Source organism: Ammospiza nelsoni, chromosome 8 (genome assembly GCF_027579445.1).
Source record: "Ammospiza nelsoni isolate bAmmNel1 chromosome 8, bAmmNel1.pri, whole genome shotgun sequence".
Lineage (NCBI taxonomy): Eukaryota > Metazoa > Chordata > Aves > Passeriformes > Passerellidae > Ammospiza > Ammospiza nelsoni.
Window position 1 is genome coordinate 16,725,782 of NC_080640.1, and position 18,241 is coordinate 16,744,022.

Below are 18,241 nucleotides of genomic sequence, written 5' to 3' on the forward strand. Positions count from 1 at the left end.
ATGGCTTCAAACTACTAAGAACACTTGCCTTGGCATTTACAGGTGGCAGAGGCAACATTTTACAGGTTCAAAACTTTCCATTTTAGTTTTTCTTTACATAAAAATGCCATAAGGGTGCCAATGAAATTCTACCAGTTGGTGATGGAGTGCTGCTTTATCTAGGAAAGCTGCTACATGTCCCTGCCATTATTCCTGGGCAGTAACAAACAAGAAAATGTTTGGGTTTTTTTCCCCACATTCTAAAGGCTCCCTCAATATAGATAACTGAGAGCTCCCTGAGAAGCAAATAATCATCTTAATTAATGATCATGTGAAACAAAATACAAAGAAAACATACACTTCAAAGGATAATTCATTTGTATGTGAGTGCCTCTAACCTCAATGGAGACAAATGGAAGATGCACATATAAACAAAAGGGAGCATAGGTTCACCATGATGGACAGAAAAAGGCCAGCCTGGAAGAAAGTGGAATGCATAGAGGGATTTTAGGAAGGATTACAGATGCTGGTGGCAACTGCACTCAATAAATTCTAGTTAGATCAAAGAAAAATAGAATGCTTTGATAAGAGATTAAAAAGTGCCCTTCTCAAATGTGCAGCTGTTATTAAAAGCAAATAAAATTACATTTTAACCTCATACTCAAGGTACTACTTTTTCCCCCTAGTTTCATTTATAAATTACTTTTGTCACCCAGGGAAAAAGACAGCTCTTTCAATGTCTTCATTCTGTTACAACCAGCCACCAAATAAACATACAATTATTGTTTTCATGCATGTATTAAAAGTTCTGATGGAGGCCATGGGCTTTGGGTGCAGGTGGTGTAATTTTAGAAAAACTAGGTGACATACTGCAGCAAAAACATGAAGAGAGAACCCAGGCAGCAAGGCTGCTGCTTTTCTTGGGTTGATAGCTAAGTATTTACCAACTTGTAATAAAGGGAAAAGCAAAATTGGATTTGCTTTCATCTATTGTCTAGAATAACTTCTTGCCCAAGAACATAATGACCATGTGCATGATTGCTTATGCAGCTTAGTAAAAAAGTAGCTCTTTGAAAAGTCAACAGAAAATTAAGCAGTAAAGTCGTAAGATATTACAAATGTGAATATGCTTTCATCATGTTATACTAAGTGTAAAAGTTGCCCTTTTTTTCTTTTTTGTTAGCTTACAGCTAGCATGGGAAGATGCATTATGACTGTTTCCTTTCAGCAGCAGAGAAGCAGGCACCCCAAAATACATTCTTCAGTGACTGGGACCACAGAACTATTTGCAGCTGCTTGTTTCAAGGCAATTCAAATCTGAGCTTTTTAATGTTGCGGCTGTCTAGAAATTCTGTCTTTGGAAAAATCACCTTCTTATTACTATTCCTCATATCTAAAAAATTGTTCGTAAAGTAGAAGCCAAATTTGGCACCATGGCCTTATGTTTTTCATCTGGGAACTGCTTCATCTACACATTTTTCATCTAAAGTTTAAATTTACCCTTTTCCCACACTAGTTTCTGGTTTTACAAATCACAGGTTAAAAGTCCTCTGCACTTGCAAAGTGCTTTTAATAGTAGACTTGACTTTCTCAATCATCTGGTGCTGAGGGGTTTGATGTTTTACTTGGGATTAATTTGTTTGGTTCAACAGGCTGGAGGTCTGCTTCACAGCACTGTGTTACTGTGAATGATGCTGGAATGCCTTGAGAGCTCATTACACTGAGCACTTATTGCTGATGGGAAGATGCTTTTGTCCTCTCATTAATAATTTATAGCTGATATGGAATGTGGTGCTCCTCCTACCTTAAAAACCCTTAGTGAAAAGAGCACAACTCCCAGACTCATCAGCACTAAGCCATACAAGTTCCGTGAAACCTCAGTCATGAAGCTGAGGGAGGCATGGATGCACACTGCTGGGATTCCTGTCTTCAAGTTTTCCTAGAAGTGCCATTACAGAGTTTGTGTGTGAAGTCCCTGTGTTTGTGCTTATGTGATAGAGGCTGCACATGGCAGTGGCCCTCAAAAATCAAATTTATTTTTTTTTAATGTCCATTGCTGGACACAGAACATAGCTCTAGTGATCTTAGTGCTGGGTGGATGTTCAAAACACAGGACAGTGCTTTATTTTGGCTCTTTTGGACAAGTTTTTCTCTTGCTCCTGATTCACTGATTGACTGGCTTTTGATCAAAGCAGCATCTCTACTATCTTCCATCTGTGCAAGTCTCTAGGTCACCTGGTAGGGATTTCTGACAGGAGGTGACAAATGTCATATACGTCTCAAGTGAATTTTTTTCCCCCAAAAGATGGGGTAAACATTTCTACTGATTTCTGTGATCAAACTCTAAAAGAGGAAAGCCCAAAAGGAAATTGCAAGGACAATCACAAATTCACCTGTACCTGGCCCTAACCTCAGCAGTCTGGCATTCTGAGCCAGCACATGCAAACCTAAGAGTTCAGTCTGTGACCATGTATTTGGCCTCTGACAAATAAGGTTTAAGAATATTAAAAAAGAAAAGGAAATTTTTTTTCCATACCTATTTGAGCTGGAATTCAGACAAAGTTATAGTCAGTCAGAGATGCCCAACACTTTCTTGCTTCAGGAAAGCCAGGAGCCCTGTGGAATTTAGACATCCAATGTTTCAATATTTCTTTTCCACTTTCTGCCAGAACTAAGACTTGCAGAGACACTGCATGAAGAAAAAAACAAAATAACCAACTGAACTGTGCTATGTCTCACAAGCTGCAGTTTTTTGGCAAAGCCCCTAGTGATTTCTCATTTCCTCCAAACTAGTTCTCTGACTCATGCTGCTTAGTGGGATACCAATGCCTTTTCCCCTCCTCATCACACACCACTCTATGAAAACATAAGGTTACTCAACAGAATTTACTGGCCACTCACTTGAAATAAAGACAACCCAGTGGTCTGAATCCAAGGGTCAGAGAAGACAGTGGCCTCTTCATTGCCATTGGGAATGTACTCAGTCCTGTGGTCACTCAGCCACAACCCTTGGCCATCTGAAAAACTGGGCACTGACAAATGACAACGCCCTTTAGTATCTCAGTTTCTTATTTTTTTTCTGGTATCCATGAGAAAAAAGTAAAGCATGTATTTGTTTTTACACTTCTTCACCATGAAATTTAGTGTTTCATTTGGATTATTGCCATCCTGCATCCTCTCTATCAATGCCCTAGGGGAGGAAAAAGAAAGATCTTCCTGCTCTTTCTACAATGTTAGAGTGAGAACAGCCTATGCCTACACTGTCTTTGCCACACAAGTGGCAAAAAACATGAAAAAAGAAGCAGAGCTCAGAACAAATTTCTCACAGGGTATGTGAATCAGATATGGACAGAGCTTCAGGAAGAACTGGCTGGTCCTGGTCACAGCCTAGTCATCTCTCTAACTCCTCTGGACAAGAGCAGATTTTTGGGGGAAAAGGCCTACCCCATGATCTCCTTACCAGCTGGCTGTGGTGTGCAGATGCCTTTGCTGAGACAAAATAGCTATGGGGGAGGTTTTTAGTATTTTCCTATGTGAAATAACAACTTCCTAAAACTAGTGTCTGCAGATGAATACATTGCAGTTTGCAGACCCAGAGAAACCAACTTGGATCATTCACTCCTCTTTCCTCCCTTTGCATGCACTCCCTACACTTTCTAAACCTGAAATGAAACAGAAACCCCATGCCAGTTTCATTACAGACTCCTGTAAAACTTCTGTGTTGCAATAGGACACAAGGTTTTTCTCATAAATTTGTCTCTGATTATGAAAATTCAGAGGAAAAGGTGCATTTGAGGTTTTTTGCTTGCCTTTTTTTTTTTTCGTTGGTGTTTTACTTACTCTCTTCTCTAAAATTAAAGTCAAACTTCTTTTATTATATGCTATATATCTATAATAAACTGACAAAAAAGAGAAAAAGTATTTTCTTATCCCATTTGCAGTCACAGAAGTATCCATCCTCCAGCCCCGTGAGGATGACCAACATATGATATAGTGTAATTCCAAATTTGCATCAATGCTTTTCCACCTTCCCTGGTATTATTGGAATCAAAGGAGATGTTTGTTAAACATAGTTTGGATAAAAATCCAGTGACATCTTACTGCCAATGAAACCTCATGAAAGGGGAGAAATAGCTTTTCAGCAAATTTAATGTGAAGCAGATTTACGCATTTACATTTCAATTGCAAAATGTTAAAAACAAAAAAAAACCCAAAACAATAAACCCTCTCTCCCCAAAATTATAACATAAAAGGGTTATTTTTTCCAGGTAATACTGATTGAAAATTCTCCTCAAGCTATTTCTAACATTATATGATTCCAATAAACTAGAAAGCGAGAGGCTGCCTGAGTGCATGTCTTATAACAGGGTTCTGACACACTACTGTTTTGCTAAGAGATTACAAAATCAATGTTTTATGAAAACATTCTTGCATTTTAAATCAAAATCCATCCAATTCTTTATCACCTTGATTCCCTGAGCTCCTTTTTATTCACAAGAAGCAGGAATCTCCCTCAGGTAGAGCATCCACTTGGGCTGCATCCAAAGATATCCCAGGCCAGCCTCAGTGCCAGTAAAGCAGAGAAGCTCCTTTTCATTTTTTTTTTAGCTCTCAAGATGTTTTGACTGGCTGAAAATGATGAAAGAGTTAACAACAGGCTGGCTGACATGACTTAGTGCTGGGAAAACAGGGGGAAGAATTAACCAAAGCTTTAGCAAGGCAGAATCAGACAAGTTACATGAAATGGATGCCAATCTGTAGGGCTAGGTGCAAAGAAAACCTTTTTTTAAAAGTGTCTTTTTGCAGAATTAAAGGTCTGCTTGAGAGTAGCATTCATGTTAATGCAGTTTACTTGGGTCTTGCCAATGGTATTTCATTTCATGGCATATGTTGGTATGATTAAAAAGCATGCATTGTATGGAATTAAAAGGATGCACTTTGGAAGAACTAAAAGTTGGCTCACTGACAGATTGCAAAGTGGTGAGAGTAATGAGTGGAACTATTTCCAGCAGATTCCCACAAGGATCAGTTCCTGGTACAATATTGTTTAGTATTTTCATCACGTGTGTCCAAATGATGATGTAAAATCATAGTAAACTCATTCCCAAATCACTTAACTTCTTGACAAAGGTATTGAAGAGAATATGTTAGACAAATAGAAGTGTTTCCTACCTTTTATAGAAAACCAACAGCTAAAAAGAAAGATGAGGAAATAAATGCATTTCTTGCAATATGCAGTTATATCTGTTGCATGTGGATATATAAGGTGTGCTGGGTGCACATACTCACTGCAAAATAAACAAGCCATTGCACACTAGCACATCACTAATCCAGGAGGAGTAACCTGTGGTTGCTACTTCTTCTCTGTACCTCAGTTATGAATTAATCTTTGGCTGCACACGTGTGGCACAGTTTGCTGGCTCAGTAACCTCTTGGGTGCATTCCCACTTCTCAGCAGCTGATTTGTTCACACCTTACTTACTTAGCAGGAAAAGGACAACAGGCAGCCAGGCACAGTGGCATCCAAGGGCAGCATCTATGGGTGCATGGACAGAGCCAAGGGCAGAGTGCTGGAAAATGTAAGACAGACAAGTTAACAGCGACGCCACTGAAAACACGACCATCACACACTTGACAGGAGGTGACAATATCATCTTTATCACACATGGTACTTTCACTCTACCATTAATCACTTAGAAAAATTAAGTACAAACATTCTTTACTTTAGTCAGTTCAATTTTGGTAGCAGGGAACAGGGTGTGCCACAGTTTTCTGTCTGTCACGATGAGCCTGCTGTCCTTTGGTGTTTTCTCTGTGGAGGATTTTTGTGACAATATCCAGTTGCCTCACACCTTGCAGATGATTGCTCTGCCCTTATCCTTCAGTGGAGTGGCAAGAGTTTTTCAGATTCCTGTTACACATCGCCCACTGACCATCTGCCATTACCACCTTAATGAGAAATCACTTGATGAAAGGTGATTGAGTGGTTACTGTCCAGTACAAGGTTACAAGCTCATTATACTACTTCCCCCTCCAATATTAAGCAATAGTGATAAGCCAAGAGTCTTAGCTGATACAACCTGGTGCATTTCTGCTATTTCAATCGTGTTGCCTTTGTTTACATGACATTCAGCTTACAGCATTTACTGTTAGGTTAATTTAGATCCCAGCCTTTGGTTAAAGTGGATTTCTGGGTGCCACTATTTCAAAATAGAAACTAGGGATAATCAAGGAGTATTCTATATTTTATTATTCTTTTAGCCATCATGGATGGGATGCTTTAAAGATGAATAAACTGTGGTCTTTCATTAGCAGTCGTGAGAATTGGTTTCTGTTTCCCCTCAGAGCACTGAGGTTTCCTGTAAAGCTACTCTGGCTCTGGATTTATGTACCATTTGCAGAAGAAGATCTATCCCCTTAAAGCTTCCACATTAGATTTAGCAGAGTCAGTTTTATATATCAAGCTGTTAAAAAAAATGAGAGAAAGCAAAAAAAGAGAAAATAAGCTTCAAAAAAATTAGTCCAGAGGAAGTTCAGTTCCTTAAACAGTTCTTGTTCTAAAAGCAAACCTACATTTCTCTTTCTGCATCAGGTCTCTCCTGTGATCTGTTTCCACTAAACCAGAAGCATTCTACACAGCCATCCTGTTAGGGTTGTGATTTCAAGACAATCTCCCAAATAAAAATCAGAGAACTGAACAGATTGAGGTAAGCTGTTAGAACACAAGAAAACACCAGATCTGCCTCTTGTCACAGAGACATTTAGCAGGAGTACAAAACTGCAGTGAAAAAAGCCTGGCAGAGTGATTCAGAACATACCACTAGGGGGGAATGATAGCGTTGCTGTACTTAAGTTTAGAAAAAAATGTTCTGAAAGGTTGTGTTGCTAGCACATACTCTATTTTCGTTCTGGGACTCATTCTCTAATGTCATATATATTCTGAGTGGTAAAGGAACCACCTGATGTCCAGCTTCATTTCAGGGAAAGGGAGGGCATAGGTATGATGGGCACCAGAAGACAAGTTTGGATGTGCTCGGATTACTGGGGGATAGTTCAGAGGAGAGACACCTTGAAAGGTCAAAGTCAGGAATGCAGCATGCTAATGATGCTGATGGTATAAACAACCAGAGATAGGTCTCCATTTGCTGGAGCACTTGTGTACATGTCGTACTTGAAGCACCTGAGCTGCTGTATTCATTTCAGCCAGGTGACCTGCGTGCCTCACCGCAAAGGACCTCCAGGCATTGCACTGACACAGAGCTGATGTGGCTTGGCATCTACCCACACTCTCAGAATGCAAAGATTGGTGTGTCTTCCTCTCATAAAACTGCCTTCTGCTGGTGATCATTCTCCTGATTCCAGACAACTCTGATTCATAGCACAAGAAAAGCTTTCCCAAAGGATTCGATAGCTCTTTTCCCCCAAAACACACACATCATCTGCTTATATTTGTGTGTATCTCATCTCATCTTATCCTAAAAAACAAACAAATCACTTCTGGGCCCCTATTCTCTCATATATTGCCTGAGAAAACAGTATTGTTTTCCCTCTTTTTTTCTTTTGTACCAGCATATTTTATTATTTGGTTTATAATCATTGACAAGGGTCCAAAGAAATGCAAATCTTACTGTTTTGATATCTTACACTGATTGTAACTCATCATGTCATAGGCCCTTTTAGCACCAGAGACATCATTCTGGTAGAGTAATCCCTTCAGAGAATTCCTTCCAACAAATATAGAAGACTGTCATCATGATGGGAAAAAGCCTTTCTCCTAACAGTGTTTATCATCCAAGAATAAATAGCAATGAAAATAATGGCTTTTTGAGACTTCAGAGGTAATCATCCATTTATCAGGAAGATATTGCTATAAGAATTGTACATAAGCCATTTACCCTTTCCAGTGTCTGACAGTCATCTGAATGTCAATTAAAAAAAAAAAAAAGAAAGGAGAAGAAGATGAAGTTATAACGCTGCATCAACAGACAGCTGTCCTAGTGGGCACTGGGAGCACGGCATGGCTGGCATTGCTGAGCAGTGCAGTCACTGCCCCAGGAATGATGAGCTCACATTCCATTCTGGTTCCCGTGCTGTGCGGGGCTGTGGGGCTGCCGCCCCTGCGGCCCCTCGCTGCCCGGACACCAGATCTGGCGTCTGGAACGAGCCCGAGCCACCTCTCAGCTGGCAAGCACAAGGGCATACTTGGATTCCCAGGTTGGAAGATTATCTCATTCAGGCACAGCTCTCCCAAAGATATATAAGTGCAGTGAGCGTGGTGGTCTCTGAGAGCCCCGGCCCTGGGAGGTTCCAGGCACACAGGAGCACAGCCTCGGATCACAGCAAACATGACAACGATGATGATGAAGGTAGAAGAGCTGGTAGGTGCAACCTTCCTTCATTTACTCACAATGAATTATTTTCTAGACTGTCATCGGACCAGCAGAGAAAGGCAACCTTTGTGGATCACTGATTTAGCAGGTTACCAGCACTGCTGTGCTCTAGGGGCAAACCCTTATATACTGTTTGTTATATTATTATATTTTCATTTTAACTTTTCCTTGGGAAAGGGTCTCAACACAGATACAACCATACAGCTGTTTGGATTTGGCATCACAGCACAGTTCACCAGGAAAAGATCAACCAAAATTTAGCTACTTATTTGACTCTGTCCTTGATTTTAATTCATATATATTTTTAGAAGCCAGTAATTTTATGATCACACTTAGTAATTCCTATATAATAAGGGACTGGGACAACATATTAATGCTTGGAAACTACAGTATTTTATAACACTAAATTAGCAGCTTAATAATAGTATTGTTTTCTAATAATAAACTAACAGTTCCTACAGCCACTGCTGTTCATGATGCAAAAGTCTTTGAAAAAATAGGTCGAGACCACAAGTAATGGGACATTCCACAGCAGGATTCAGACTAAGAATGTCTGATCTGATGGAGAAACTGGGAAAACAGGATTGATTCAGTAAAACACTGCACTTGTTTTCCCAGATGGTTTTCTTAAGATACAACTGCCTAAGTAGTTAATGCTGCCTTAAATTCTTTGCTAAGGTTCTCACAGCTTCTTCTGCATTAGACTCTATAACAAATAGAATTTTACAAGGTAATCAAATAGAAAGGCAGTCTAGGCCACATGAACCACTCTCAAAATACACATCTGCCACTACTAAGTTTAACAAGTTATCTCTTCATACACACTTAATTGGGTATCAGAAATATTTCTGAAAACTATTGAAAGCTGTGCTGCTGCACAGCACCACAAAGCTTCTGCCATTCTGCTATGAGTGGGACTTTGGTACTGACAGCAGTGGATAAAACCAGCCTTGAAATCCCTCAGCAACCCAATTTAACTGCTTGGGAGATGTGCCCCAGCCAGCTGCATCCCAGCTAAGCCAGGCACAGGCAGAATGGCCGGGCCGGGCTGTCACACACTGAGAGAGGGCAGGAAGGAGGTACAAGCAGCCCTAAGCAATCCATGTTTCCAGGTGGTGGCTACTGCAGTCAAGAATCCTCTGATTATATTTTATCATGCTTGCATTTACAGGTGACTGGGAAGAAGGTGGATGATAAAGAGACTGGCAGCTTCCTCCCTGAGGACTTCAAGAATGGAGAGTATGAAGCTGCTGTAAGGTTAGAGAAGCAGGAGGACCTAAAGACAGTCCCTGAGCACTCACTGGCCCGAGGTCATCTGGATTATGAAAAGGAGAATAAACTAGAAGCAGAGGTAGGTTCCTGGGTTTTCTGCTTGGATTTTTATCATCATGTGTGCATTTCCTGTTGCAGTCCTTGACGTTCTGCCTCTCTCTAAGTCAGAAATACATGGTGGGCTAGAAAACCCCTTGGGAGACCACCATGAAGGAGGTTGGTCCAAAGTCCACTGAAGACCATGGAGATCTGCTCACCTGTGTGGCCTGTGGGTGAGGGCAGTAACACTGAGGCAGAACCTCAACCACCCCTACAGTGCCTGCCTGAACCCCTGAGAGCTCCTGTGCCCAGGGCTCAGCTGCCGCTGGCTGTCAGGGCAGGGGGGAGCAATCAGAGCCAGGGAGACACCTGCAGCTACACACCTAATGACTGCTACCAGAAAAACTAACCCTCCAATAACATGAAAATGTTCTTTTTGTGAAAACAAGGCATTGCATTTAGGAAGAACTGTTACAAATGAAACTAGTACTGGTCTACAGAAAAGTACCAATTTCAATTCCTGGAGCATGACAATTCTCCCTAGATCCTTAAGAACTGATGTTTTTCCCCCCAGTAACACAGTAGCTGTAATAGCTTTAATTTTTTTTTCTTTTTGAATAAGCAATGAACTGGCCTAATAATTTAAAGTGATTTGGAAATGATAAAGTTTAGGTAGCAGGGGAAATAAGACTTTGTTCTAAAGCATGAAGAGTAAGAAAGTCAGTCTCAGAAACATTAGAATAAAAACTACTTCTTAAACTTCACCGGAGACATCATTACTGGCTACAGAGGTTTTTTTGAGTTCCTTCAAAGCCAGTTCCTAAGAACTTTATGGGTTTCCAGTTATCCACAGTCAGCATAATTATTTTCCATTAGGCCAATGACCTGCAGACCAAACCACAAACACAGAGAACAACAAAAAGAAGAGGTGGAAATAACTTGAATAAGAATTCAGTTGACAAAACTGTATACCCTACGACCATGTACCAGTGTATTCACCCTTGATCACACCATGGGACAGAATCTGTCATCTGTGTTCACCCTGACTTAGCCCCTGTTTGTGAATCTCCTGAAGCCAAGGACACCTCTTGGGATCTCAATTCAGGCCACAGACCTGCCCTGGGTGTCAACAGTGCCCCACACTCACTTCATGCCCAGGTGCTTTTTACAAGCAGGTCTGGACAAGTCTTAAACATTTCTTGAACTGCCCCACCAAGGACACTGAGGACATTCTTTGTGGCTTCCCAAAATGTACAAACACTTGTGGACTGAAATGCTAAGATCATTCTAAACCTTGTTCCTCTCTTGAGGGTATGTTTTTAAGCAAAGAGAATTAAGTTCCAATAATTTAGGGACTGCACCATTAAAAAAAAAGTGATTAAAGAAAATCACTTGGTAGAAGTCAGTTGAAACTTCAGGAGCTTTCCAGCTTTCATAAGCTGCACAGGAGATTTTTTAAATTGTTGTGCCAGAAGAGACTGTAGTGCTGCTCTGACTCCTGGCTTAAATTCACGTCACAACATACAGCTCAAGAAGTAGTTAGGAAGAGGTCTAATGGTATATGAAAAACTACAGATGAGGTAGAATTTCTCATATAGTTAGCAACTCATTGTAATGGTCAATTAGTCTCACCTGGAAAAAAAAATTAAAACATTTTATTTCAAAGTTCATCCAGTCTTACTTGAATTCAGCTGAATAGTATCACATTGCTGTCCTGCCACTCTGAAAGGGAGAGGTGGTCACACAGCTCAACTTGCTGCTTTCCCTGATTTGTTCCAGCTGAAGAAGAAGAAATTACAGGCCAGGTCAAAACTTGAAAATTTGGAGGATCTTGAAAAAATTATTGAGCTGAAGAAGAAGAAAAGATGCAAGAAAGTGAAAGTACCTGTTTTAAAGAAGCCCGAACCAGAAGTTATTGTAAGTTACTTCAAAGTAGCTTATCCTGGGAAAGTATTAATGGGGGTTTGTGCCACACACAATTATGTTCTCTATATTCTTTTCTTCAGACAGGACCTGTGGATATTCCCACATTCTTCAAAGCTGCACTGGAGAATAAGTTGCCAGTAATTGAAAAATACCTGTCAGACAAAGGGGATCCAAATGTCTGTGATAAGGTACTGTCTTCTTCCTAATGCAAAGCCTACTGCAGAAGAGAACAAAAATAACTTTTACCATGACGTTTTGTAGATTCCAGCCTCATGAGAGGCAAAAAGGGGTGGGGGAAAGTAAATAAATGCTGGGAAGTTTTGTACATCAAGTTTTCTAGTGGCCACTGAGACCCTTCACAATCATATTACCTCAAAAGAGTCTTTATAAATAGAAAGGCTGTTGGTACCCAGGAGAACCTGATTTTCTGCAAAAGGTGATCTTCCAATGCTATGGAAAAAGAGATAAGAAATGTTTCTGCAGAACAACATAAATAAGTGGCTGCCCTCATACTCCATGATGCATGAGGTGCACTTTCAAAACACAGTGTAGCATGTTGGATGGGGAAATCAGCAGGTGTCATTTTAATCTGGATGCCATACTGCAGATACTTCCCCCATCCTTTAAAATACTGGATAGGCAGCTCTCAGCTATCAGGCTGCTACAAAAATTTAGCAGATTTCAGGTCTCAAAAGCTCTTTAAAAGGAACCAGCATGGAGTATGTATTTGCCATCATCCTAAGGAGGGTGGGAGAAGAGATTTAAAGATCTTTTGTGCCATATGTGATATCTAACTTCGCACTGCTTCAATTGCCAGTTCAAACGCACTGCGCTGCACAGGGCGTGCTCTGAAGGACATCTAGAGGTGGTGAAGAAGCTGGTGGAAGCTGGAGCCCAGCTTGAACAGAAAGACATGGTATGCACATCCACTCACACCTCTTCCCAAAAGCTGCTCATTGTTCTAGAGGTGCCAGGAGAACCATTTATAGAAGTGCTTCTTACAGAGGAGGAGTTCTAAAAGGCCTTGCAATGCCCTTGAAGTTTATCCTTAAAATAACATTGTTGAGAAGAGGTTTCAGGAGGGAGTGTCTGCCTCCCTGTGCCAGAATGGTTGCTGGAAAACACAAAAGTGCTGGCCAGCAGAGTGCCACAAGCAAGAAAGGGTAGGGTAGGGTAGGGTAGGGTAGGGTAGGGTAGGGTAGGGTAGGGTAGGGTAGGGTAGGGTAGGGTAGGGTAGGGTAGGAGAGCTGAGGTCAGGCTGTCCCACACAGGTCTCTAGGGTCAGCAGGATTTCAAGGCTGTGCCCGAGAGCCCCCTGCTCCTCTGCAATGCCAACCACGAGGGGTCCTGAGCACCCACAGCTCCTGCAGCTGTTCCTTTGCTCCTCTGCCCTTGGCTGCACTGCCAGCCTTGCTCCCCCTCACTGACCCAGTGGGGCTCCCAGAGGGTGAGGAAGAGGAGGAATGACAGGCAGAGTGTGAGCATCAAGGGACTCCTTCCAGCACAGCTCAGGGCACAGATGCTGAATCCTGCAGAGGAGAGGGGTTTTAATTCACTTTGTGGACTTGCATAACATGGGGATTTGTTTGTTTTTTAAAGAGAACTGTTCTTTCCCTTGAGTTTAATTTCCTATGCATTTTAGAACCCAAAAGGCATTAAATAAAAATAATAACTAGCACATACCAGCCACATACCTGGCTAAAGGTAACTTCTAAGCTCAAGGAATAAACAAAGCACTTTTTCTTTCACAGCAGCATTGCCAAGATCTCTGTATTTAGGAGTAATATGCCGTGAATGTGAAGAGTGAGAAATTCAAAGTACTGCAGAAATTAGGGCAAAATAAGAAAAGCTGTTACTAGAAACAATTTCTTTTTTACTAGAAACTGTGATCACACAGTGATCACAGTGAAGTGCTCTAGGTTAAATCACATAAAATTAATTCGGAAATTTGGTTAAAATAGTGGTTTTTTAACATAATGATGGATTAAAATACTTTAAATTTCTTTTTCCCCATTAAAGCTTCATTCTACAGCTCTGCACTGGGCATGCCGGGGTGGAAACCTGGACGTTCTGAAATTCCTACTGGACAAAGGGATAAACATAAACGCAAGAGACAAGGTAAGCGCTTCTGGAACTCTGCAGCTTTTTAAATTGGAGACGAAAAGCTGGCCCTTACCCCCAGCAGCTAACTCCTGGCAGCTGTTTTTGAAGCCGCTTTCCCCTGTTCCACGGCACTGACCATCTCCCGCCCTGCCCGCAGCTGCTCAGCACGCCCCTGCACGTGGCTGTTCGGACAGGTCGCTACGACTGCGGGGAGCACCTCATCGCCTGCGAGGCCGATCTCAACGCCAGGGACCGGGTAAGCACCGGCAGCTCTGCCCTGCCGCTCCGCCAGCACCGCCGGCCCGGCCCGGAGCGGGCCCAGCGGGCCGGGGCAATACTGGGAGCGGCCCCAGCGGCCAGGATCGGCCGGGGCTGTACCGGGAGCGGCCCCAGCGGCCAGGATCGGCCGGGGCTGTACCGGGAGCGGCCCCAGCGGCCAGGGCTGGCCGGGGCTGTACCGGGAGCGGCCCCAGCAGGCCGGGGCAATACCGGGAGCGGCCCCAGCGGCCAGGGCTGGCCGGCAGTACCGGGAGCGGCCCCAGCAGGCCGGGGCAGTCCTGGCACTGCCGGGAGCGGCCCCAGCGGCCAGGGCTGGCCGGGACCGGCCGAGGCAGTGCCGGGAGCGGCCTCAGCGGCCGGGGCAGTACCGGCACTGACTAGCTGAGGCTGTTCTGACGCCGTTCTCTGTGTCTCCAGGAAGGGGACACGCCAATGCACGACGCCGTGAGGCTGAACCGCTACAAAATCATCCGGCTTCTGATCCTGCACGGAGCAGATCTGACTCTAAAGAACTGCGTAAGTAACAGCACAAAATCCAAGTAATTTTAAAATGCTTTAAAATAAAGTTCCCACCAGAGCCAGTTTTCGAGACCGGGAGAGACTATTTTGAATAGACCTAATTAGATCACTTCAGAGCTAATTAAAGCAGAGCTGAGACAAGGAAAGGGTAACTTGGGGGAGGTCAGGAAAAGAGGAAAACCCAGTACCTCTTTTAAAACCAGAACCCACTATCTGCTACTTAGATAACATCACACCTTTCTATGATTTATTTTAATTACTCATATAATGAAAAGATGTAATAGGCAGGATACTTACTCTGCACAACTCCTGGGCTTCAACCACCACTGAGACAACAAGGATCTTAGCTTGCAAGAGAAATCCTTTTGTGAAGCCCGCAGGTGAGGGCCAGCTCCAGCGCTAGAGCTGCAGGACTGGCTGTCAGCCTTACAGCCGGCCAACAAATCCCTGTGGCTGAGCAGAGACAAGTCCCACACCTGGCTGTGCTCAGAGCCACTGCAGCAGCAGTAGCATTGCTTGAGCTCTGTGACCACTTATTAAAATACAGCATTTTCTCCCAAATCCAAACCTAGCAGCAGTAGCATGGGTTCTAACATTGCCAGTCAATGTTTTTGACTGACAATCAGTCAAAACCCCAGGGGACAAGGAGGAAAACAGCCACTGGAGCACTCAGTACTCCTTACTCTCTGCCCAACTCCCTGAAGTGTGGCTGTTCTGGCTTTATCCCTCATCAAACAATTATGGAAGGTACAGCTCCAAAGGCCAGAGACTTGCCCTCTCAGAGTTTGTCTGCACACAGAAGTTGGTCCTACTTGATTCCTGTGGCTCATACCGTAGTTAAACTCTTACCTGAATTCTGCATTAAATGAAAGAGTGTCTTACTGAGATTACACCTAAATAAATTTCTAATCACTTGCAACTAAAACAAAAGGAAGACCTGCATGTTCTGCTGGTCACAGCCTTTGTCTAAACCCACTAAAACCCAGGCAGTTTTCATCATGGCTCTGACCAGGACTGGGACTAGATCTGTAGAGCAGAAATACTCTGACCCCAGGGGTGCAAGAATAAGTCTGTGTGTGCAGAAGGGATTCACATCATGCAGATGCACTGAACAGATATTTAGGAAAGAACAAGGACTTGGCCATCATTGGATGAAATTAAATAGTTCTCTGTTTCTTTTAACCAGGAAGGGAAAACTCCTATGGATCTTGTCCTTCAGTGGCAGAATGGCACCAAAGAGATATTCAACAGCCTGAAAGACAATTCCAAAAAGAATGCCCGTCTAGGTAAATTCTGAGGAGAGAAACCAGACCACGCCCTTTTGCTGCTTTGAAATGCTGCCCACAAACCTGGATGAAAATGTCCTTGAACACCTATTGAAAATATTTATTGTACTGAATTATTTGAGGTGCCTTCACTGAAACTGCAAGAAACCTACAAAGAAATTATTTAAAAAGACAGGTTGAGTGTTAAAATTCCACTAGTTCTAAAATGGCTTTATTTATTTCTATTTATTATTTATTTATTTAAAAGTAATTTTTAATTATGTTATTTAAGCTTTTTTTTATAGGTGCAATTGGTCTAAATGCAATTTTTGCCAGCAACATAAATCCTTTGGTCTTAAATGGCAGAATTTTCAACTGTAGTAGCAAGTTTTCTCAAGCCTTCCAATAGCTCTAAATAGCAAATACTTGCAGCTGTTGCCTTGTCTCACTGCTAAAATAACCTGTGAATGGAGTGGTGGTATGTGGAAGAGCACTGGAAGGAGGTGTACTGAGGTGCCAAGAGGATTTAATGAAGCAGTTGAGAATGGTGTTTACACAGGGTTTGGCAATCATGGTTGATAACGAGCTCGAGGACAGAGCTCCAACCACCATGTACCCCTTTGGGCTGAAGGATTCAGATTTAATGTTGTGAAGGTCAGAGGAGACTGTATCAGGGAAGTGAATTTTTTAAAAACTAGACTACTACAAAGTATGATGATAGAAGAATGCAAAATCAGATTATGTATATTTGTAAATTTGTACTGCTTTTTCTGTACATTTTGAACTGATCCATTTCAGATTAAATTAACTGAGTGGTTCTTTTTATTTGCTGGAGTGGTGAGCATGCATGGGGTAATTTTGTCTCTCTTTAAAGGAAGTTCACATCACGTCTGCTGCAAAATTCCTAAAAAACTTAAGTCTCAGCTGCCAAGAGCAGCCATCCCTTACACTCCCTCCTTGCCACTCTTAGATAAACCCCATCTCACTTATTTTAAGTGGAGGCACATGTGAAAGCAGAAAGACAGTATTTCAACTAGCTAGTAAAACAAAGTTACAGTTCCATTACTGAGTTTGATTTAAAAAATATCATCTCTTTCTTAGTCACTATGTGGAGCATGAGACAGCTCCAGTTACCCAAGGCAAGAGAGATGCCAAGTCCTGTTAGGAAAGGCAGGCACTTCTCCCTTTGCTTTAGCAGAAGCAGGACAACCTTCAGGGCTGCCAGCCAGGGCAAGATGTCCCATGGGCTGGAAGAGACCTTTAAAGCTCATCTATTCCAACCCTTCTGCAACGAGCAGGGACCTTTTCAACACCATCAGGTTGCTCAGAGCCCTGTCCCACCTGGCCTCGAATGTTTCCAGGGATGGGACATTTACCACCTCTGGGCAACCTGTGCTGGTGTTTCACCACCCTCATTGTAAAAGACTTCTTTCTTGTATCCATCCTTTTTTAGTTTAAACCCATTATCTTTTGTCCTATCACAACAGGCTCTGATGAATATTCTGGAGTAATCTTTCTTGTAAGTCCCTTTAAATACTGAAAGGCCCCAGCAAGGTGGTGCTGGAGCCTTCTATTCTCCAGGCTGAACAACCCCAGCTCCCTCAACACTTCCACACAGAAGTGCTCCATCCTTCTTCTCAGCTTTGTGGCCCTCTCTGGACACACTCCAACAGCTCCATGTTCTTCCTGTGATGAGGACACAGCACTCCAGGTGGGAGACAGCAGAGCAGAGGGGTATCTAGATGCTGCATTCTGTTAAATGCCTGATTATCCACTGGGTGGCCTGGCAGACAAATATACCAGAGGCTCTCACAGTCCTCCACCAACCCATGTCAGCTGGCTTTATAGTCTGGCCAAAGCCATGTCCTGGGCACCATCCTGAGGTGGAGTCAGAAGTCAGCAGCAATGAATAACTTTTCCTGGAATGACAGTTTTGGAGTGAAGTTGCACAAAACCCAGAGGAGCAAGAAGAAGAACCACCTATTCTGTCTGCAGGCAGCTCTCTTAGACTGAGGCCAACGGCTTCAGACAGATGAGACTTTTCTCACACAAGCACCATAGCTCACGAGTGCCACCCTGGCAGCCACAGGCCTGATGTATGCTCACATCCTTCTCCACAGAAATCACTGCTCACCTCCACCTGCTGCCCTATGCTGCAAGCCACAACCTCTCTGCTTGTTTCTGCCCAATTACCTGCACACTGGCAGCAAGCCTGTCAGGAAACAGAAATGACATCAGTGCTGGCTAACTCAGTCTGTTCCACACCTAACCCAGCAACAGTTCAATCATTCAGGCACCCAAGTGGCCACAGCAATGTGCTTCAGGAAACTGGGGGAGAAGAAACTTTATTAGATACAGTGCTTCAGGAGCTGATTGAAAAGTTTCTTCACAGGCCACTTGAAGGTAAACTTCATCTACAGGCTTGCAGCTGTACAGAGATGTGTTCAAAACTTGAGAAACCAGAAGAGC

The 18,241-nt window shown here is 42.8% G+C and overlaps 1 protein-coding gene and 1 long non-coding RNA gene across 2 annotated transcripts; one reads left to right on the forward strand and one right to left on the reverse strand.

Moving 5' to 3' along the window:
• The first annotated feature begins 8,276 nt into the window (after positions 1-8,276).
• On the forward strand, positions 8,277-16,597 carry ANKRD1 (ankyrin repeat domain 1). Its single transcript, XM_059477522.1, has 9 exons — positions 8,277-8,357; positions 9,541-9,720; positions 11,460-11,597; positions 11,687-11,794; positions 12,424-12,522; positions 13,626-13,724; positions 13,867-13,965; positions 14,406-14,504; positions 15,694-16,597. Exons 1-9 carry the CDS (start codon positions 8,325-8,327, stop codon positions 15,802-15,804), a joined length of 966 nt encoding a protein of 321 aa, XP_059333505.1. The 5' UTR covers positions 8,277-8,324; the 3' UTR covers positions 15,805-16,597.
• LOC132076450 (uncharacterized) lies at positions 11,314-11,748 on the reverse strand. The gene is made up of 2 exons (XR_009418921.1): positions 11,566-11,748; positions 11,314-11,459 (listed from the first exon to the last, which is right to left on the reverse strand). It is a non-coding gene; the product is annotated as an uncharacterized LOC132076450 (long non-coding RNA).
• Positions 16,598-18,241: the final 1,644 nt, after the last annotated feature.

Bases quoted from the DNA above. Each gene is read 5' to 3' on its own strand.
- ANKRD1 (XM_059477522.1), top strand. From the start codon at position 8,325: ATGACAACGATGATGATGAAGGTAGAAGAGCTG. The intron at 8,358-9,540 runs GTAGGTGCAACC...TTGCATTTACAG, and splicing joins TGATGAAGGTAGAAGAGCTG to GTGACTGGGAAGAAGGTGGA. The intron at 13,725-13,866 runs GTAAGCGCTTCT...CCCTGCCCGCAG, and splicing joins ACATAAACGCAAGAGACAAG to CTGCTCAGCACGCCCCTGCA.